Source organism: Panthera uncia (assembly GCF_023721935.1).
Source record: "Panthera uncia isolate 11264 chromosome A3 unlocalized genomic scaffold, Puncia_PCG_1.0 HiC_scaffold_11, whole genome shotgun sequence".
Classification (NCBI taxonomy): domain Eukaryota; kingdom Metazoa; phylum Chordata; class Mammalia; order Carnivora; family Felidae; genus Panthera; species Panthera uncia.
The window spans coordinates 25,116,575-25,139,078 of record NW_026057578.1 but is presented as its reverse complement, the minus strand read 5'-3'; the positions used below and the strand labels follow the sequence as shown (position 1 = coordinate 25,139,078).

At 49.9% G+C, this 22,504-nt stretch overlaps 1 protein-coding gene across 2 annotated transcripts; it reads left to right on the top strand.

Annotated features, from left to right (window-relative positions):
- The first annotated feature begins 665 nt into the window (after positions 1-665).
- Positions 666-22,220, top strand: BPIFB1 (BPI fold containing family B member 1). 2 transcript variants are annotated; one of them, XM_049649988.1, is made up of 16 exons: positions 666-750; positions 3,068-3,224; positions 4,201-4,342; positions 4,949-5,056; positions 5,973-6,122; positions 6,877-6,958; positions 9,927-9,990; positions 11,761-11,846; positions 12,839-13,018; positions 13,952-14,005; positions 14,521-14,679; positions 16,498-16,565; positions 17,063-17,108; positions 18,000-18,063; positions 19,000-19,076; positions 21,956-22,220. In XM_049649988.1, exons 2-16 carry the CDS (start codon positions 3,110-3,112, stop codon positions 21,986-21,988), a joined length of 1,428 nt encoding a protein of 475 aa, XP_049505945.1. In that variant the 5' UTR covers positions 666-750; positions 3,068-3,109; the 3' UTR covers positions 21,989-22,220. The 2 variants fall into 2 exon arrangements, with proteins under 2 accessions (XP_049505945.1, XP_049505944.1); XM_049649987.1 differs by having other exon boundaries at positions 680-856.
- Positions 22,221-22,504: the final 284 nt, after the last annotated feature.

The following is a 22,504-nucleotide window of genomic DNA, read 5'->3' as shown; positions in this document are numbered from 1 at the left end:
GCTGTGTCCGCTGTGCTCCTCTCAGCATACTAGTACGTGGGTGCTACTATTGTTCCCATTTCACAGATGAAAAGCTGAGACTTGGAGAAGTTAGGGAATGTCCCCCAAGTCACATATCATGGAAATGGTGGAGCTAGGACGCGGACCCAGACTGTCCTCAGGACCTTTTATATCTGCCAAGCTGTAGAGACATCCCCAGATAGGTTTTGAAGTCAGAGTTCTGGCTGAATCCTGGCTCTGCCATTTGCTGACTGTGTGAGGCAGGTTCCTCCGTGGTGACGTTGTGATAATGGTACTGATCCTGGTGGGGACGAGGTTCCATCGACATGACCAATGTAAAGCCTAGGGTGGCACCTGCCATGTTGTAGGCGCTTAATACATCGTCACTGCTACCGTTCTCATCATTGTCCCCGTGGGAGTGACTGTCCAGAAGGTAGGGAGCCCCTTTCACAGGCCACACTGTGCCTGATTCAGTTCCTCTGCCAGGTGCCCCAGCGCCCCGCCCACCCCTCATGGTGGCCCAGACCCTCCTCTCTCCAAATCCTGGGAAGCTGGAGTCCCAAGGCTGCCTCCAGGCAGGGATGTGGTTCACCAGCAGCCACAAATATTTACCTTGGAGACCTCAGCCCAGCCCAAGGTCTCAGCCCAAATGCAAAGGGTGACTTCCCAGACTGGGGTGTGTAAGATATAAGGTTAGACTTCCAGACCCAGTGTCCGAGGAGAGAAGACTGAGGACTCCGGCGTGTCCAGGTAAAGGTGTAGGAAACAGCCTGAAAGCCTAGGGCACCAGAAAGGTTCTAAGCTGGAGACACCTGTTGCAGTCAGGTCAAGACCAGGAGGGAGGCCTGGCCTGGAGGTAAGCTCCCTTAGTCCACTAGGACCCTCCTAGTAGAGGGTAGAGGCTCTCAGCTCTCAGCTCCCTTGCCCAGAAGACCAAAGAGCAGTGACGAAGGAATTGGACTGGCTGAGTCTTTCCTTGGCCTGATCCCAATGACATAAACCCACCCTGCACACACCAATTATTCTGTGCCCAGCTCTATGCTGGAGTGATTCTGGGGACAAAGAGAAGTATCAGACTAACCGGGCCCTCAAGTAATTCCCAACATGGGCCAGTGTGATACATGCTGTGCTCAAGGAAAGACCAGGGACATTGTGGTAAAGAGCAGTCAAGAAAGGCTTCCTGGAAGAGGTGGCATGTCACTTGAGAAGCCAAGCAGAAGTTGGCTGGACAAAGGAAGAGAGAAAGGCATCCCATTGTAAAGGGAACCGCATAAGCAAAGGCCAGGAGGTGAGGCATGATGTGGCGGGTGTGGGTATGGTGCTTGGATCTGGGGAGGAGACACTTTTCCACAGGAGGGGATGCTACCATACTATTGGCTCCCTGAGCACTCTGATCAGAGGACAGGGTGGTGTGCAAAGATCATGAAGGGAAATAGGGTCAGGGTGTTTGAAAGAAAAAGATTATGGAGTGGGGTGGGGGCTTCCTGGGCAGAAGAGCAGGGTGCCGGGCACTACCTCTCTTACCTTCTGGCTTTGATTCCAAGGTGGTTCCTTCTGACCCCAGTATTAGTTATACTACCATCATCATAAAAACAGCCAATACGCATGAACACTTGTGGCTCATTCAATCTTCCCAACAACGCTGTGATACAAGTACTGTAATTACCCCCTTATTTTTACAGATGGAAAACTGAGGCTCAGAGAGGGTAAGTCATTTGCCCAAGATCACACAGCAAGTGGTAGCAGCAGGCCTCCAGCTCGGGTCTATCATGGGCCCTGAGGTCCATGATATTTCTCCTCCACTCTCAGTCTTGATGGCCCAGACCTGCTCGGTTGGGCTGGCTCAGATTCCCCGTTTTCCCAAGGCTCCCGAGGCCATTCATTCATTCAGCAACCATTTATTTATTAGACACCCACAGGTGTTTGGGACACAATGCCAGGTGCTTGGGACACAATGGGGAGCAGGTAGACCCAACACTCCTCCCAGAGCTCACAGCCCAGTCTGGGAGACAGATGTTGAACCATTATAGCAAGTGTCTTGGAGAGCTCGTGTTGCCCTAGCCGAGAGACACATGCCATCCAGATGCCATGCTTGTCTTTGGCAGCAAGAAACCCACATGCTGAGCCAAGCAAGGGCTTGGATCTCCAGGTCAGCATCTTCCCTCCCTCCAAGTAGGAGGCAGAAGTTTGCCTGGGGGCTTGGAGACTGAGCCAGGGTGCAGGCTGGAGGGCTCAGGACCAGCTTCCAGGGGCTGACGCTCTGCCCCATGGAGGGCACAGAGCAGCCAAGGAGCAGCCAAGTCCCTCTGACAGGAGGCACCCATGGGCCTCTTCCTCCCTGTCTCTGCCCTTCTCTCCCTGGGTTCAAGCAGCCACCTATCCCTTCTCAGGCCCCTTCGCATCAATCAAGCAAATTTCCTGCCCACTTTGCGTCCTACCTGAATAACCATTGCCCTCCCTTTTCCAAACGTCCTGTCCTGGGCACAGCAGTCCCCAAGGCAGCATTTCTCCAAGCACAGTCCAGGGCCTCTGACTGCAGGAAGGGAAAAACTTTACAGAGAAAGGGAAATGTGAGCAGAGTTTAAAGGATGAATAAGAGTTCAGCAGGCAGATAAGGAAGGGGAAACACACTACCGGAAGCAGGAAGAGTTAGAACAAAGGCACAGAAACAGGAGAGAATGGGGTTATATTCTGGGAACTTCGAGCAGTTTGGAATGACTGGAACTTTATAGAGCAAGAGGGGAATAAGCAGGAGGTGAAGCTGGCCAAGGTTGGATTGTAGAGGGTTTTAAGTGCCAGACTCTATGAAGGCAGGTACTATTTCATTAGGCCCATTTGCTAGATGAGAAAACTGAGGCAGAGAGGCTAAACTGATTATCTAAGGCCACACAACTAGCACCTAGTGGCAGAGGCAGGACACAGACCCAAAAGTCGGGCTCCAGAGCCCACACTCTTAACCACATCACTAAACAGCCTCTTCTGGACTTTATGCCCCAAGTCACCAGGCATGGTGGGCCTGTCCTTGACCTCTCTGCCCAGCTAACAGGGCCTTCTGTGCTCACCCCAGGTTCCTTCACCTATCACGCGCTGCTCACCGATCCCCAGAAAGATGGCTGGCCCATTAACCTTCACCCTCCTCTGTGGTTTGCTGGCAGTGACTTTAGCTGAAACCACCCTCCGCCCCCCTGCGGTTCTTAGCCTCGGCCGTGAAGTCATCAAAGAGAGTAAGTCTCCGCTGCCCAAGCCTCACTGCCATAAGGCAAGAGGGCAGGTGGAGTGGCCCTCCGAAGGAGGGAGGGAGTCCCCCATCACTGGGGGTGTGCAAGGCACAGCTGTGATTCCAGATCCAGGGTGAGACTCGAGAGGATGAGTTATAAAGATTAGGAGTGTCTATGATCTCAAGAGTCCACGATTCCAAGATCCTCCCTTAAATTCCATGATTCCACTGGGCCCCTTCCTTCTTTACGTCCCTCCAGAGCCCCCATGGACAAGGCTCCACATTTTGCCAGCTGGCAGAGGAGGAATATTTACGGGGCCCACCTCCATCGTCACGGAGCAGACAAAAAGATGCGGGCTGAGGGAGCTGGGGTATTTATACCGCGATTCCCATCAGTCATGGGCTGAGGGCTGCTTCTGGAGCTGCCTCTGGAGCAGCTGGAACTTCTGACCTGCTCTTCATACAAGCCAAATGGGCTCTGGCCGCGGGGGGAAAGTCCAGCAGGGACCAGAACCCAGGACTCCCGGCTTCTCCTATCTCAGCTCGGCACCTGAGGCTCTTTGGACAACAGGCCCATATGATGTGGGTGCCAGAGAATTGTTAGCAAGTGTGTTTTGGCAGCAAAACCAGCCCCAACACAGTCTTGTGGGTTCCCTGCCTCTTGGCTCCAGAGCTTGCTGCCGGCTGGCGGGTGGGATGCAGGTCCATACGCCGGTATCCTGGCCAGTGTTCCCGCAGAGGCTGGCAATGCTCGGAGCGTGAATGGTCCCACCTATGCCCCTACCTTCGTCTTTATGTGAAAACGGCTCATCTAGACCACCATCCTCAAAGCCATGTCTCCACAGCAGACGGTCATCCATCCCCTTGCCCTTACATCCGGGTCCAGGTAGCCCTGAGCGATGCCCCCTCCCAGCCTGAAGCCACTGCCATGCCGTCCGTCTTGCCCCTCCTGCTGGACCCTGATTTCTAGGATCTGCCTCCAGGGCTGACACGGGAGCTGAAGGATCACGACGCCGTCAACATCCTCCAGCAGCTGCCACTGCTCAGCACCATACGGGAGAAGCCAGCCGGGGGCATCCCCATACTTGGCAACCTGGTGAACTCCATCCTGAACCATATCATCTGGTGAGTGGAGCGGGACAGACCTAGGCGCTAGCTCGTTCCCCACACCTCCTTCAGAAGCTCCCAGAGGAGTTAACGATGACCGTAAGAGAGTGACACAGGTACCCTAACAGGGTGACCCCAGAGGAAGTTCCCCTGGGGTAGGAGAGCGAAGGGATAGAGTGACACTTCTCAGTGGAGGTAACAGGAGAGCCAACGACTCCGTGCTCACCAGAAGACAAGAAGAAAATGGCATTCCAGGCAGTGGGACCAGCCTGGGCAAAGGCACAGACGGGTGAGAGTCCGTCAGAAGAGCTGGCACTCAAGCCCCCAAGGTGAGGACGGAGGTCAGCGGGGCCACGTCACAAAGAGTCTTCCCAGCCAGCCCAAGGAACTGGGATTAGTCTCCAACATGGGGGAATCATGGGAGCATTTTGAGCAGTGGTGACAGGGAGGGAGGGGGCCAGGCCATGCTGGCAAGGAGTCAGGGGACAGGACTTAGGTCCAGCTGCTGGCCAGAAACCCCTGGCTGGCCACCAGGGGAGACAGGAAAGATGCAGTGGGCAGGTTTGGGGATGATACTCAGCTGAGCATAAGGCATGAATCTCATGTCTCCCATGTCCCACCTAGGCTGAAAGTCACCTCAGCCAACATCCTCCAACTGCTGGTGCAACCCTCAGATGAAGGCCAAGGGCTGGCGGTCAAGATCCCCCTGGACATGGTGGCTGGACTCAACACGTGAGTGTCTCCTCAGTCAGACACAGCAGGCCTGACAGGTTCATTTACACATCGCCCCTTTTCTCCAGGCAGGTATCTGGTAAAGAGAGTCCCAAGCAGAGGGAAGAGCAAGTGCAAAGATCCTGAGGCACCTGCTTTGTCCAAAGAATGGCAAAGAGAGTGGAGAGAGGGGGAGAGAATGGTGGGAGGTGAGGGCTTTGTGGCGCTTTGTGGGCCAAGGTGAAGACTTGGCTTTTACTGAGTGAAATGGGAACCATGGAAGGTTCTGAGCAGAGGAGGGACAAGACATGATTTAACTTTTAAAGAAACCCTCTGGCTGTGTGTTTGGAGGCAGGGAGGGTGTCCAGAAGGGAGGGTGTACTGTTACATTCAGGAGGAGCCAGCGATGGCTTGGACCAGGGTTTGGAGGCAGGAAGGTGGTGAGCAGTGATCAGACTCTGAATATGTTTCAGAGGTAGGTAGAAGAAACAGGATTTTCTGATGGACAGAATGTGAGAGAGAGAGAGAGAGAGAGAGAGAGAGAGAGAGAGAGAGAGAGATTGAGAGAGGTCAAGACTGTCCCCAGGGATTTTGCCTGTGCAACTGGCAGGATGGAGTGGTCAGCAACCAAGACGGGAACGATCATGAGAGGAGCAGGTTTGGGGAAGGAGCTGGAGTTCAATTTTGTACATGTTAAATTTGCAGCACCTGTCAAGACATCTGGGTACAGAGTTGGGTATCAGTTTGGGAGCTGTTGACATATGCAGAGGATTTAAACCAGGAGAGGGATCCAAACCCTGAGCCTGGGACATGGTGGGGTAGAAACTGGGGGAGATGCAGAGACTCAGCAGAGGCGCTTGAGCTGGGAGGTGAGAGAGACAGATGGCATGTTTGCCCGGACCTGGGGCTGAGACAGCACGGACATCTCCACTCCCAGGCCCCTGGTCAAGACCATCGTGGAGATGCACATGCAGACAGAGGTCCAAGCCATCATCACAGTGAACGCCAGTGAGAGGGGCCACACCCACCTCGTCCTTGAGGACTGCTCCAATAGCCATGGGAGCCTGCGCATCAGCCTGCTGCAAAAGTGAGTGTGGCCACCTGCCTCCGGGTTCCCACCGTGCCCGGGAGGGGACCAGGTGGTGGCCTTCCCCCATTTTACAGTTGGAGAACACTGAAGCCCAGAGAAAGAAAGGGACTTATATCCCTCCTGACTCTTGGCTGAAGCTCCTTCCAGGGAATCTGTGATGCCAAAGAAAGTTCAAGACATCAAGAGCTGAATCAAGGATGGTGGGATTTCAGGCATCATGCCAGGAAGTGGGGCAAACATTTGAAGGCGGAGAGGAGCCACATTCCTAGGGCGCCTCAAACCACCTCAGGCAGCCTTGAGTGGAGCATTGGGTACAAACACACTTTGGAGTCAGGCAAATGCATCGTCTTCATTCACTGTCTGTGCAATGCTGGCAAGGTGCATTCCTATGCCTCCGCTTCCAGGCCACAGTGACAGGACGAGATCGGGCTGCAGCCATAAGCATTCCCCACAGTGCATGGCAAACAGCTGGTGCTCAAAAACGTGCTTTCCTCCACTTCTTATCAGGAGAATGGGGACAAATGCCAATGCCATCATCCCAGTCTCCAGCACACATTTCTAAAGACAACCCCCAGCCCCTAGTTTGTGAGAAGTCTCTGCCACCATCTACATCTGGCTGGGGGTCTACTCCACACTCCGTGCTGTGTGGCCATGAGCAAGTGTCTTCTTCCCCTAGGCTCTGTGTTCCCTTCTATAAAACAGCGTCATCTCTGGCCCTTCCTAATCTCTCTCCCCTTCTCCTCTCCGCAAGGCTCTCCTTTCTGGTCAACTCCTTAGCCAACAAGGTCATGAGCCTCCTGGTGCCAGCCCTGCCCAAACTGGTGAAAACCCAGGTAAGTGGAATCACGGCCTCTCTGGCCTGCAAAGATTGCTCCCCCTGTGGGTCTGGGGTGGAACTGCAAGCTGGTGCTAAGGGCCCCGTGTCTCCTTGAGTTAGGAAAACTCTGGGCCTGACCATTCTTTCAGTGGCTCATTGAGGCAAAGGTAACAGAACTGCCAGAAGTCACCCAGGAGGCCTTGAACAGCGATGTGCTGATAAATTATTAACAACCGACTCTCGAGAGGTTGAGGGGAAAGGAAGCCTGATTTGAAGCACTTGCTGATTTCTCTGGTATAAACACTTCCTCTGAGGCCAATTTCAAGCTACTAATGTGATGTCACTGAGCAGAGTTGGGAAGAATGGCACAGGAGCACACTATTGTATGGTATTTCTGCCACACGGATACAAGAGATGTAAATAACCTCAAGAGCAATAGATAAGAGTAAAATATAACAAAGTAATCAGGAAGTGATGAGTTTTGAATTCTCATGAGCTTTGCTTTTATTTATTTTATTTGGTTTTATTTAGTTATTTATTTAGAATTTAATTTTTAATAATGTCTGGGTTTAGCACATGGCTCAGAAATTCCTGAAAACTTAACAGTTGGCCCTTGCAAATTGGTCCAGGCTGGTTCTAGCATACATGAGTCTCCTATCAACCTGATCAACCTGTGGTCTTCAGGGGTCTGTCCCCCACCAGGCCCTGCTGGATCTATCTTTCTGAGGCAATAAACATACATTAATCTCAGTGTATATGTCCCTTATAGGGCACATATACAGTGAATTATAACTGTAAGTTGGATTCATTCACTCTGACCATTGATTTCCACTGTAAATTTCAAGATGGGTTCACCACAGTGGGCCTCTTGGAGATCAAAACACCTTGTCAGATAACTGATGTTCTTTATAAGAAAACTTTTTTGAATTGAAAAGGTGATATAATAACTGAAATGACTTGGGGGGAAAGTGCCCATAATCCTTCTACCTTAACTTGGCACCTATTCTCTCTTTTGTGTATATATTGCCTTCCAATCTCCATCCATATGCATTCATAGTTTTATGTGGCTCTTCTCAGCATCAATATAATTTAATAGTCCTTAAGCTATACGCATGTTCTATGCCACTATATAACATTCATAATTATTGTAATAGCTGCATCATACTTTATACTTCACTAAACCATGCAGAGAGACTTCTAAAAAGAATCTGAAAATGAAGAATTTTGTAAAATTTGTCTCTTCTTACATGAGATATTTTTTTCTTTTAAGATTTTATTTCTGCTTAGAGGTAGGAGTTTCTGAAAGTAGGACCCAGCTAGAAATTTTTTCCCAGTCTCCAACAAAATCATATTTTAACTGGCATCATACTTCACCAGCTAAAAATGTATTTTCCACTAGAAAATATGGCATAAAAATGTTCTTTGCATAATATCTCTTTTTAAGGGTGAAAGTTAAGTATAATGAATGATTCGAGAAAATTGGCATTTTGTTAATCACTATCGTTTCCCCACTGTGACTCAGTGGATTTGATTCAACGGTCACGTGAAAATTTTGCCTGAAATGAAGAGAAAAGGCACAGCATGCTTAAATCTGACAGGAGCCCATCTAGAAAATGCTGAAGCCCTTTCCAGTGATTTACACTGGAATGTAAATGTGGGCCCCAGCCCCAGCTGCACATCAGAACAACCTGGGATAGCTTTTTAAAATACTGATAGATACTCCAATGTCATGGGTGTGGGTGGTGCCCTAGTATCCTAGAGGGTTCTAGCTGGTATCCCAGATGATTCTAATGGGTAGTTAGGGTTGAGAGCCACCGGTGGAAATGAAAGAAAGAGAGTTGTGAGAGATGATTGCCAGCGACACCCTTCCCATGAGGAACAGGCTGGTCCCTGGCAGGTGAGTGGGTCTCCGAGCCCAAGCCCCTCATCCTCCCTGGGTTCTGGGTTGGCAAAGCAGCTGGGGGCAGGGAACGCGTTTTTCACAGAAAAAAGTTAACTGTTCATAAAAAACTTTCATAGGAAAAGTTTTCTCAAAGTGCACTGTCCTCTCTCAAGAGTGGCAATGGGTGATCAAGCAGAAGATTCTTCCACCAGGGATATTGCATCTAAGACAAAGTGACAAAATCTCAGTGCACTGCCCTAGAAAATGTGCTGCCTAGAGCAGAGAACAAGGCTCTGGAGTCCCATGAGCAAGTGAATGAAAGGTTTAACCTTCTCCTTAAGCAAAATAGGTGAGGCCAGGATTAGGTTAGACCAGAGCTTCTTACCTTCAGTGTTACTGACAGTTGAGTCATATAATTCTTTGTTGTGGGAGCTGTCCCACACTCTGTGGGGGTGTTTAGTGGCATCCCTGGCCTCTATCCACTAGATGTTGATAAACCCTCCCCCCAGTTGTGACAACTAAAAATGTCTCCAGAAAGTTCCAAATATCTCCTAGGCAACAAAATCAGCCCCCTGCTGAGAACTGCTAGCAGTCTTAGGGGAAGAAGAGCTCACTGGGCAAAGGGACGTGTTGGAGCTAGAAACCCACAAAAGGCACAGAGATTGTTCATGAGTCTGGCTGGGTCTGCCTTGCCCGCCCCCGTTCTAGAGTCTGACATGCAGAAGGAACTCAGTAAACAGTGGTTGAATAAGTAAGTGAATGAAGAAATGAATTCTCCATTTCCCTCTTATGGAAAACATGGGCTCCTGTGAACAGGACAAAGAGTCTGATGGGGAGGGTAGCTGGCTGGCCAGGCACATCGTGGACATAGGGGAAGGGACAAACCATTGCAAAAGATCCCAGGCAACACCAGGGGCTGGGGAGGGCTCCGGACGGCACGGATGGCTGGCGGAGTGGACACAACACCAAGTCCTCAATCCCATAGGCAAAAACCTCTATGGCCATGGACACATGGGCTCAGGCTGGGTGGGCCAGACACGGATCACTTGGGGTTAGGGTCCGGCCCCTCAGTAATGGAGTCTCTGCATTTGTGCTGTTGCAGCTGTGTCCTGTGATCAAGGAGGCCTTTGAGGACATGCATGTGGACCTCCTGAGCCTGGTGAGGGGTAGGTGAGCTCTCTCCCACCTTTTTCCTTTGCTGCCAAGCTGGCCTCCACGCTCTGGCTCTGCCCAGAAGAGGCCTCCCAAGTCACATCTGCACAGCAACTTGGCCCAGCAGCAAGTGAATGAGCATCCATGGATCCCTCCCAAAGATAAGCAGACAGGAATTCACCACAGCTGTGACTTCACAAGGACCTACCATGTGCAAGTTTATGTGAGCCAGATTTCCAAGTTCAAATCCCAGGTCTGCCACTGACTTGTTCTATCACTTTGGGAAAGCCACTCCACTTCCTTATCCTCACTTTCCTCATCTGTAAAATGGGGCTCATACATCCCTACCTCACAAGATTGTTAGTGAGGATTACAAGTCTACAGGAAAGTCCCAGGCACACGGCAGGTGCTCTCTGCCTGGCACAGAGAAGAGTTTGCAAATGTGAGCTGAATGGATGAATGAGTGAATGAATGAATGAACAGATGCTATAGCAATTACTGTGGGCTTATTGAGGAGAGAAAACAAGGGAAAAGACAAAATGTGTGCTCAGGAAGGAGGTCGTTTCTCCCTTCCCAAGAGTAGCAGAGATGGGAGGACCCAGGCTTCTGTCCCTACGTCACAACTGTACTGTCCTCAGAGGTCTCAGAGTGGGGATTAGCGGGAAGAAGAAAATTCTTCCATCCACTGTTTCAGGATCTGAAGAAGCTCACTCAAAGGGTGACCATGGAGGAGAGGGGAGAGAAGAATGGAATTAGTACACATTGAACACCCACAAAGCACCTACTGGGCTGGGTGTTTTATATACACTGCCTCAGTGACTCCTCAGATAATTCCATAAAGTGGCCATCATTACCCCACTTCACAGATAAGAAAACTGAGGCTCAGAGAAATTAAGTCATTTTCCAAGTTCACAGAGGAAATTAGGGATGAGGAAGGTTTGAACTCAATTCTGCAAGTTCCAAGTCTGGAGTCCTTCATATATGGGCCAACTTAAATAGGTACCAGTCCTGTAAACCTACGAAGCACGTATTACTGTTATACCTACCCCCATTTTAAGAGGAGAAAATTGAAGTTCAGAGGTAGAAACAGACTAGCCAAGGCTACTGAGGCTCAAAGGGAAGTCTGTCTGGCTCCTCTTTTCCTCAGGAGCAGGGCAGGAGGTCTCTCCAGGGGAGCAGGGGATCCAAGGATTCACTGCCCCCGCCTGTCCCTGAACCCCTCTGCAGCCCCGCCCATTCCCGGGCCCAACAGCCAGGGCAGATGAGACACCACTGCCACCTGGCGGCCAAGTGGGGAATCCTGAGGCAAACACAAGCAATCCTTTGCATAGATGGGCGTGCACCAGGTACTCTGTCCCAGGGGGGGATGCATGCAGATCACCATCCCCTGGAGGAGGTGGAGAGTTATAAGCAATAGTTCAGTCTTGTTCCAAACCAGGACTCTGGCACAGGACCGACTGGGTTCAAATCCTTTCACAGTATGACCTTGAGCAAGTCATTTTGCTCTTCTGAGCCTCAGTTTTCCCATCTGTAAAATGGGGGTAATAATAGGCCCTACCTGCTAAGGTTACTGCAAAGACCAAATGAGTGTAAGTGTAAAGGTTTAGCACAGCCTGCGGTGCTTGACATACGCTCAGTAAATGTCATTCCCATCATCATTATCAACACTGCTATTCCTGCTCCTCCCTACAAACAGAAAGCCCAACCGGCCGAATGCAGCCCCCAAAGTGCCCTGTCCAATACTGCCCTCCTCCCTCACAGAACTTTCTTCTTGTCCCAAGCAGCGCCCATTTCCCTCGGCTCTAACCACCTGGAGTTTGACCCTCTGTCTCCTGCCATCAAGGGTAATGTTATCCAGCTGAAGCTGGGGGTGAGTGTCATGGGGCCTCAAAAGTACAGCAGGGACATCACTGCCCTTCTCTCACCGCCAAAGATCAGACACCACGGGTCTGTTTCAGGGGAGAAGATACCGCTCAGGGTTAGGACACGCAGGCTGATTTAGAAAAATCTCCACGGGCCGAACGTGTCCCACGCACACCATCTTGATGGAGGAACGCCAGCAGGTGGAATCCAAGGGCTACACGCAGAACGTCAGCCCCAGTGATCTGTCCTCCGACCCCGTTTTCCCCACTCAGAGGCCAGAGTACGCACCGGTGCTCTTGGCCTTCCTCTCAGGCACCCTGCCAAACCCCAAATATCTGACGACTTTGAAACAAGAGCCCAGGACCAAGACCCATCACTGGGGATCACACAGACCTAAGTTTCTCTCCCAGCTCCACAACTCCCTGGCTGTGTGACTTTGGGCAAGTTTTGTCACCTCGCTGAGGCTCAGTTTCCCCATCAGTAAAATGTAGACAATAAAGTCACCAAGAAGATGAAGTGGCAGGCAGAAGGGGCCAGTAACCGTCAGCTGTCTGTAAAATGTGAGGCCGTGCACTCACACTGGGGCTGGAGTCCCTGAGGGACCTGGCCAACCTGGAAAGCCTGAATCCCAGGCCAGTTTTCACGGATCTTTTGGGAAGCTGTCACAATCAAACATTTTAATCGATTTTGTTGCAGTTTTGAATTTTCCCTTCACCCAAAGGGTTTCTGAGATATCTGAGAACTTAAAACCTAAATGCTAAATAAGGTATCTAGGTTTTAAAAACAGAGATTAACTGAGGGGTGCTAGAGGAGTAGAGGTTGCCGGCCACCTGAGATAACTCATCACCTCGGGCAAGATACTGAATTCCAGGCTAAGCTTCCGGTCAGCAAATGCAAAAAGGGAAACAGGATGAACGGTGTCATTTTCTTCTAGGTTGCTATTGGCTAAGACTTTGGAGTTAAGGTTCCCAGCCAACTCTCTGCTTTGTGTCTCTTTAGGCCAAGTTGGTGAACTCTCAAGGAAATGTGACCAAGTGGTTCAAAGAGTCTGCAGTTTCCCTAACGGTGCCCGCCCTGGACAACACCCCTTTCAGCCTCACTGTGAGGCAGGATGTGGTGAATGCTGCGGTAGCTGCCTTGCTCCCTCAAGAAGAACTCGTAGTCCTGTTGGACTATGTGGTAAGTCTTGGCATGAGAGGACGGGGCCCCCTCTGCTACATCATGGGAATTTCCTGAATCAAGGGGCCTCAAGGACTGCCCTAAGCCTCTGAGCAGTAATCCCCTGTCAGGCTCAGTTTAAATCCCTCCAGTAATGAAGAGCTCACCCCCTCCTCAAACAGACCCTGACTCTAACATATGGCTCTAAAGCTGCAACTTTCCTTGTAACATCCAGCGCCAGACCCAGTTCTGTCCTCTGGAACCTGATACAGCCGCTTCCTCTACCAAATAAGAGTCCTGTCAAGCCAAAGGGCATCTTAGATATTGAGTGGTCCTGGGACAGCAATCGTGCCCCTGCTGTCCACTATGGAGCCCACGGCAGACATCACTAATCAATCAGGGTCCCCCTTACAACTGAGCCTAGATGCCGACACGGCCCCAGAATCCTTATATTAACCCAGCATAGCAGACAATCACCACCCATCAGCTGGAGTGTGTCACCTCCTCTAGAATGACCAATGGGGAAACTGAGGCCCAAAGCTATGGGAGGGTGGCAGGAGTTCGGGTCAGCTGACAGGCAACAGATAACCAAGGTCTTGGAGATTAGAACTCAAGAGTAAGGGACCAAAACGATGAGAAAAGAGGAATGGTCACTGGCAACCACATTCATGACAATAGTAAGAATTGGGTCACTTCTCTATGTCCTCAGGGAGCAGGGAGCTAGCTGCCCAAGACCCAGAACCACCAACTCACAGTAAAACGCCAGGCCAGTGAGAACCCCATGCCCCGCAGCAGCTGACATAGGGGCTGTTTTCCACCAGTGACAGTCATGGGGCCTGGACCATCAGACCCACCAGGTTTTCTGGGGGTCTGGGGATCTGGGCAATGGAGCTACTGGAGGTGTGCCTCCCTTTCCCCTCCAGCTGACCCACTCTGCCTTCCCCTCGTCCTCAGCTTCCTGAGCTGGCTCGCCAGTTGAAGTCAAGCATCAAGGTGATCAGTACCAAGGTTGGTCCATTCGCTGTCTGCAGTTTGATGGGTGCTCGCTGTGATATGTGCACTGTCCTCTGAGGAGTAAAATACATGTAGGACTGTTCTGTTTCCTTCCAGCCCTAGTGTCTGCAGCAGACCGGGTCCCTGTCCTCACAGAGTTTCATTCTAACAAGGCAGTGTGACCTGCATCAATATTATACAGATAATATTTCAGTTACAAGTGTGGTGACAAGGGATAGATTCTAGGGGTTATGAGGGCATTACTGGGACACCTGATATAATCCAGGAAATTAGAGAGGGCTTCTCTGAAGAGAAGGGTATTCCAAACAGGGAGAAGCAAGACCAAGGGCTGTGAGATGGGGAGAACAAGAATTCGTTCCGGGCTCTGAGAGAAGGACAGTGGCTGAAGTACAGAAAGGAAGTAGGGAGGCCAGGAAGGTGGACAGGAGCCAGGTCACAGGGGCTACATGGGGCCTGTGAGCCATGGGGAGGCACTTGGGAGGCCTCATGCGGATCTCATATCTTTCCAGGCTGCAGATCAGCTGGGGCCCACACAGATGGTGAAGATCCTAACTCAAGAGACCCCAGATCTCCTTCTGGATCAGGGTACTGCCAAGGTGGCCCAATTGATCGTGCTGGAAGTATTCGCCACCAATGAAGCCCACCGCCCCTTCTTCACCCTGGGCATTGTGAGTCCAATTGTCTATGGCACGAGCAGCAACCTGGGGGACCTTCCTACTCACTGGTCTTATTCACCCCCTCTTGCTTTGCTGTTTCCAGCACTCTTGGCAGGGATGGGGGAGGGGGAGTTCTGAATCAAGAACCAGGAGCTTTGGTCCAACTCTGGTCCTATGACTTTATTAGTTAGGATCTTTAGGTAGAAACTTAATTCACATGCACAGAAGGAATTGTATTAGTTCATATAACTGAAAAGTCCAGACGGTCTAGCTTCAGAAATAGCTGGATCCAGGTGCTCAAACAATGGCATCTTCATTCTTCTCTTCCCACCTGGAAGCTGTGTTTTCCTATGTGCTGCCTTCATCCTCAGACAGATTATCTTCTCATGGAAGTGCCCAAAGCTGTATCAAGATATCAGGTTGGCAACATCAGCTGAACCAGCCTCTTTTCCTCCGGGTAGTTGCAGCAAAAGTCCCAAAGCTAACTCTCATTGGATGAGCTTGGGTCATGTGCCCATTCTTGAACCAATCAGTGTGGCTAGAAAAATACACCTGAGTCGGGAGTTTGGCTGTATCCAAACCACACAGACTGAGGGGGAGAAGGGTAATTCCTCTTCTGAAGTATGAGCAGAACTAAATCAGCTCCAAGTAAGTTCTTGATTGATTTTCTCAGTAGCCCCAGCAGGTCACATCTCAGAGTTTCCATGTAGCAGGGGGACTCTGTGGGTACAGGTACAGAGGTGGGGGGTCCCCAAAGGATAATCCCAATAGTATGGTATCTTAGGGTCGGGCCCTAGAAACAGAGCCTAAGAGAAGGATTCTTACAAAAGTAATTTATCGGGGAGAGCTGCCAGAGAGTCCCATAGAGGAGATCTGAGTGGGGCCCCAACCACATCCACGACAGAGGGCAAAGAGCAAAGGGAAAAGACAAGGCAGGATTCGTGTTTGGGCACTGGAACCATGCTTAACCTAGGAGTCTGGAAGTATCCGGCTGTTGGTAGACTAAAGTTGACACTCTCCTTACAGCACGGTTGCTGCGTATAGTTGTGCAGGTTGTTCACCCACACTGTCAGGGGGTACTGTTCACAAAGAATACAGGATGCACAGTGCCCTGGCTTCCTATGTTAAAGGATATTCTGACCCCGCAACCAGCAGGAGGAAGGGACTGCCCATGCCAGCCTCGCTCTTTATTGACTTGGCCCCTCCTTGGCCAATGGCAGACACTTTTCAAAAGGCCATCAAGCCCAGGCCTGCAGGACAAGTCTGGTCTCTGGGTGCATCCGACCTGGAGCTGGAGCCTGGCTCTGCCCTCAGGCTCACCCAGCCCACAGGTCAAGTTGATGTATATCTTTGACGCCCATATTGGAGACCTTGCTAGCTACTGACCTTCCAATAATAACAAGGGTTAATATTTACTGGAGGCTTACTGGTCTTCTTTGTCCCTCAGTTTCCTCACCTTTACAATGGGGTAATAATAGGAGCCTCTTCACGGGGTTGTGAGGATCAAAGGAGATAATCAGATAAAGTTACTAAAACACTGCCTGACACACAATGAGGGCTCTGTGCATATTGACAGCTGTAATCATCATCATCATTGCCCACAACAACCCCATGTTGTAATCTGGTCAGCAGACGGTGGGTACAAATACTGTCTCATTTAATAGAAGAGGAAAGCGAGGCCCAGAGAGGCCAAACCCTTTCCCAAAGTCAGAGCCAGTAGCTGAGATCTAGACAGTGTCGACCTGACCCCAGATCCTCCTTCTATAACCTCACAGCCCATGCTTGACGCAACTCCTGAAAGAAATGGGGCCTGGGCTTCTCTCGTTGCAGGAAGCCAGCTCAGAAGCTCAGTTTTACACCAGAGATGACCGACTTATGCTCAGCTTTAACGAAATCAGGTAAACATGTAAATCACTGTCTCACCCTGTGACCAGTGGGATGTTTCGAATCTCTGGGGTGTGAGCATGGATGGAATAAAGGCTACTCCTAGATGGGCAGAAAGGCGACCTTGCCTGGACTATCCCGCTTTGGGGACCAAATGTCAGAGAAAGGGAAAGAAAGGAAAGTGGCCTTGCAGCAGCCATGGGAACAGCCTGCCCAGCACCATCCCCTCAGCTCATTCTAAACACCTCCAGGACAGCGGCTTTGACAGTCAAGCCCAGATGCTGACCCCAAGCCCAGAAGCACAGGGCTCCAGCTGCCTCTTGTACTTCTCCCCACACCCCATAGCCCTCCTGTTGCCCCAAAGGGAGTTCAGGGGTTGAAAACTAGAGCCTGCTGGAACAAGTCAAGCTCTACATAGTAGGTGCTCCATAAATAGTTGTTGAGTGAGTGAATGAATGAGTGAATGAATGAGCCTCTGAGGGGCCATTCTCACTGGCATCTTCTGTTGCAGTTCTGATCGAATCCACTTGATGAACTCAGGCATTGGCCTGTTCAACGTGAGTATTAATAGATTGTCCCTGGGGCACAGGGGACAGCCCGGGATGGTCCATTTCAAAGACAGACATTGACCAGGATTTGCTTCGAACAAGGTCCCCATAGGCAGCCCCGTGGTGGGCTGGCCAGCCTCCACGTTATCAGCCACAAAGTCCAACCTCCTGGCTATGGTGTTTACTGAGCACCTGCTATATGCCGGACACAGCTGAGAACGTGCTAAATGCTCACAGATACACAATTACTTTTCTTCTGTAACATTTTGGTCCTAAATGAGAAAACAAATCCCTTCTTTTTGCAATCTCATTTTGCTCATGTAGACTCATCTCAGTGACCCTGGACAGCCCCTTCCCTGAGGTCCTCTGTTTCCCCAGCTGAGACACAGTGGATCAGGGATCTCAAACTGGCTGCTTCCTGTCTCCTGCCATGGTTTCGTTTTGTTTTGTTTTTTGGTCCTCATGTTTTGTTTTGTTTTTTAATTTATTTATTTATTTTTTTTTTTTTTTTTTTTGGCTAATTTTTAAGTGGGGAGGTTCTCACATGAAAATCAGAATTTCTGGCTTCACCAGAGAAGTCAAAAGTTGGGAACCAGGGTGAAATTCCCCCAGGGCAAATTCAGCTAGAACAGAGCAGTGGAGCCCCTGAGGGCAGGGAGTGCATCCCTCTAATATTCCCCAATCCCCCAGATGGGTTTGTATGTCTGGTCCCAGTATGTCTGGTCCCCTGGATCCCTCACAGCTCTCACTGGCAGAGGCCTGGAATTCCAGTATGTCTCCTGGCTGCCCTGATCCTGGGGCTGGGCCATACCCATTCTAGGAATAGCTGGGGGGGGGAGGGGGGCAGGGGGGAGGACTCTGGATCCTCAGCCATGGTAACAATGCCCCTCTCTCTCACAGCCTGAACTTCTGAAAAACGTCACCACTGAGATCCTCAACTCCGTCCTACTGCCAAACCAGAATGGTGTGTCCCTTTGCCGTCCATCCCCCCCACTCCCTAGGGCTTTGAGGGCGGATGCTTCACTCCGCCTGCCTGCATCTCACTTTCTGTCAAATTCCACCTCCTCCAGGAAGCCTTCCTGGTCACCCAACTAGAAATGACCTCTCCCATCTCCAACTTTCCAGCCCATTTCCTTTACTAGTGCCAGTACATAGGCATGCAAAGACAAACCAGGCAATGCTCCCGCCTCACAGGGCTGATGGCAGAGAGACAGAGGTGTAAACAGACAACTAGGACACGCTCAAGGTGCCTCAGGTAGACCTGGGTTCAAGTCCCGATTCCCCTTCTTGTTGGCTACCTGGCCTTCAGCAAGCTGCCTTATCATCCTAACTCAGTTTCTCCATCTGTAAAATGGGAAAATAAAAGTACCTTGCTCAGGCACATAAAGGAGACGATGATTTTAAGGGGCTGAAAGAGGTGCCTGGCACAGTTGGGTCTCAACGTCTCTTAACTATTCCTGATGTTTGCATTGTTATTTGTGTTACTAGAGGTGGAAGTCAAGAGAAAAGGTGGAATTACTCTACTTAAGCCCCAAGTTGGGGAGGGAGACGTGAATTACTAACCTATGCCAACGACATCTTTTTCATTATTTTATTAGAGTAGGAAATCTCAACGTACAGGCACCTCCCTTGTGAATGACAGGGACGTCATTCCTTATGACAGAACAGTCATTCTGGCTGTTCTTTAGCAGAAATGTGGGAGGAGGTGAAGAGTGCCCTTTGGAGCTACCAGCTACTGTGCTGGAAGCACGGGGAGGGGAGATGAGCCTGGGTGGATGCTGGGGCCAGAGAACCGGCAAGAAGCATGAGGCACAGTCCGAATTGGGTGTGCCAGGTCCCGAGTTCCCTGCCCACGGCTGCTCTATCCCACCCCAGTCTCTGACCACATTCGTTATTTCAGGCAAACTAAGATCCGGGATCTCGATACCGATGGTGAAGGCCTTGGGATTCGAGGAAGCTTCGAGCTTTCTTACCAAGGTGAGTGGGATTAAACATCCTGCCCCAGGGAGGGCACAGTTGCTGGGGGAGCCCTGAGCTGGGAGGTAGGGCCTGCACTCCAATGCTGACCCCACTGGTCACTCATGGGGGGCCTTGGACAAGTCCCTTCTTTTCTCGTGGCCTCACTTCTTCATCTATAAGTGTAAGAGTGCGACTGTCCTAGCCTGGGGTGCATTCGTCTCCGGCTCTTTCTGTTCTAACTGTTACTCATTCATTCATTCATTCATTCACTCATTCATTTGTTCATTCATTCAGTAAGGCTTGGCACACAGTAAATGCTCAATAGATGCTCGCTGAGCAATGTCCCCTTGACACCTACTAGGGAGTGAGGCTATCACAGCATCACTCCCACCCCCAAATATTATCATTAACAATATTTAATAGCCCATAATCACTCTGTGCCATTCAACAGCATCTTGTTCAGTCTTCACACTCACCCTATGTGGTATATCCCCATTTTGCAGACAGAGAAACTGAGACTCGTGAATGACAAATCCATTTCCAAGGACACACACAATAGGTGGCAAAGTTGGGATTTGCACTCTGCACCTGCCCTCATAACACCTGCTTTGGTCCCCAACTTCTGCAGGAGCCAATGACAGTGAGGTGGGCTCCTCTCAGTCAGCCAGCCAGTCAGCAGGCATTTATTAAGCACTTACTGTGTACCAGGCACTGATCACAACAGTGAACAAAACAGACAGAAACCCCTGCCTTCTTGGAGTTTCTAGTCCACTCTAGGTGGGGGAGACATTGAAAGCAGATTTTTTTTTTTAGTTTATTTACTTATTTTGAGAGAGACAGAGACAGCATGAGTTGGGGAGGGGCAGAGAGAGAGAGACAGAGAGACCGAGAATCTCAAGCAGGCTCCGCACTGATGCGGAGCCTGATGCAGGCCCCGAACCCACAAAACCGTGAGATCATGACCTGAACTGAAACCAAGAATAGGATGCTTAACCAACTGAGCTACCCAGGTGCCTTGAAAGCAGAATTATTAAGAATTAAGAAAATCCAGGGAGGTTGGGTGGCTCAGTCGGTTGAATGTCCAACTCTTGATTTCAGCTGAGGTCATGATCACACAGTTCATGAGAGATCAAGCCCCGCATCAGTCTCTGTTAAGCAGCACAGAGCCTGCTTGGGATTCTCTCTCTCTTGGTCTCTCTCTCCCTCTTTCAAAATAAATAAGATTAAAAAAAAGAAAAAGAAAAAGAAAAAGAGGGGCACCTGGGTGGCTCAGTCAGTTAAGTGTCTGACTTTGACTCAGGTCATGATCTCCCAGTCTGTGAGTTCGAGCCCCGCGTCAGGCTCTGTGCTGACAATTCAGAGCCTGGAGCCTGTTTCAGATTCTGTGTCTCCCTCTCTCTGCCCCTCCCCTGCTTGTGCTCTGTCTCTCTGTCTCTCTCTCTCAAAAATAAATAAAACATTAAAATTTTTTAAATAAATAAATAAAAAGAAAATTAAAAAAAGAAAAGAAAATCCACAGGTGATTGCCCACCCTTCCATGGCCAAGGTGTCCAACCTAAGGCCAGAAGGCCAAACTCCTATTAGTCCTGATTTTCCTAAAGTTGTGGATTGGTATCAGTGAATTCCTGAATTATTAAGTTCTGGAGAAATTCACAAAGGAAAGAAGTCTCAGAAATGCCTCTCCACATGCCACGAGATCACATTGGTGGCAGGGTAGGAGGCTTTGTTAACTAGCTTCCAAGGCAAGTTGTGGATGACTTACTACCAGCTGCCCACCCCCAAAATCTGTGTCTACTCTTCAGCTGGCTGCGATGGACAAAAACAAGGACAGCGCTGTGGATAGTACAGAGAGAGGCTGAAAGTCTAGACTCAGAAACCAGAGGACCATTTCAATCCCGGCCCTGCCTCTCTCTAGCCATGGACCTCAGGCAGGTCCTTCAGCCTGAGCCCAGCTTTCTCATCCATAAAACCCAGCAGACGTATGAATACACAGGTCTTACTCTAACGGACTACATTGCAATGATCCAGTTAAAATATAAGCAGTTTATCTAAAATACATACTACACTCAACTCATGTTGGATGAACAGCAGTGTCCATACAACTAAATGGCTAGAGCTTGGTTTATTTCACATATCTCTTCTTAGGAGGCATTTAGCTACTTTCCTCTATTTTTTTTTTTTTTAAATCAACTTGCATTGCATGCTCCATCATTTGTACTTTGGGTTGGAAAGGTATCGTTTCATTCTTTGGGTCTGTTTCCAAGTTTCCTGTTTTGCTCTATTCATTTGTTTTGAGATAGCAGTCCATCGATTTCCTTTTTATAGATGTGTATATGTTTTAAAAGCTAGCCAGAGGAATGAATAAGTGGATAGATATGAGATAAAGCAAGTATGGTTTAGAAAAAGCTAATGACAGAAACTAGGTGCTAAGTATACAAGTGTTCACTGGAAAATTCTTTCCACTTTGCTCTGTTTAATAATTATCATAATAAAATATTGGGGGAAATCTAATAGGTTAAGTTCCTTCCATCACATTTAGTTTAAAAAAAAAAGAAGAGCATTGTTAAAAAAGTTAGCTTGCCTGGACCCAGTGAATACACCTAAGTATCTGCATTTTATGAAACTTCTTGGGGAGTTTTGGTGATCACCTGGGCTCGGGGATGACAGTCCTACACAATCCCATACTTTGCATGCAGACACTTTACCTGTGCTCCAGACCCCTGCACAGCATCACTGTTCACAGACAGACCCTACTCCTCTGACCCTTCCAAGAATTCTGTGTGAGTTCAGGGTCATGATTCCCAAAGCCAGCGGTCACCTTGTGGAACACACACCAGCATAAACCACAACAAGGTAGGGGGTAAAACACTGAATTGGTTTTTCTCCTCCAACTCAAGGATTCTCTTGTGATCACCCCGGCCTCCCAGTAGAGCCCTGGACCACCCTCTTGTCTCCCGTGAAGACTTGGATGATGGCCATCCAGGGCAGGCTGGGTCCCAGTAGGAGTATGGAAGCCAGCTCTGTAGACTGTCTCTCTCTGCAATAAATAAATACTTGTCTGTGACTCCTACAGCGTGGAGTGTATCTTTGTCCCAACTCAGGAGTCATTTGCAGGTTTGGGAACTGAACATCCAAGCCACATCTGAGTCATGTTTAGGCACATCTCAGCCAATCTGGCCTATGCCTGAGCTATGCCTGGGCCGTGCGTGGACTATATGAAGATAACATCCAAGATCATGGCTGCTTCCCTGGGTTTCAGGAATAAGGCAGTCATTTGTGCCCTCCTTCCTTCTGTGCCAGCCTCAATAACACCTATGGTGGGACCATCTCTTTGGTGGGGGACACATGTTTTGTTGATCTAGACAGTGTGATGGATTGAGGGCTCTCTGAACAGTGTGACTCTGGAGAGAAATGAACTAGGGTTTGAATTCTGGCATGACCCCTCA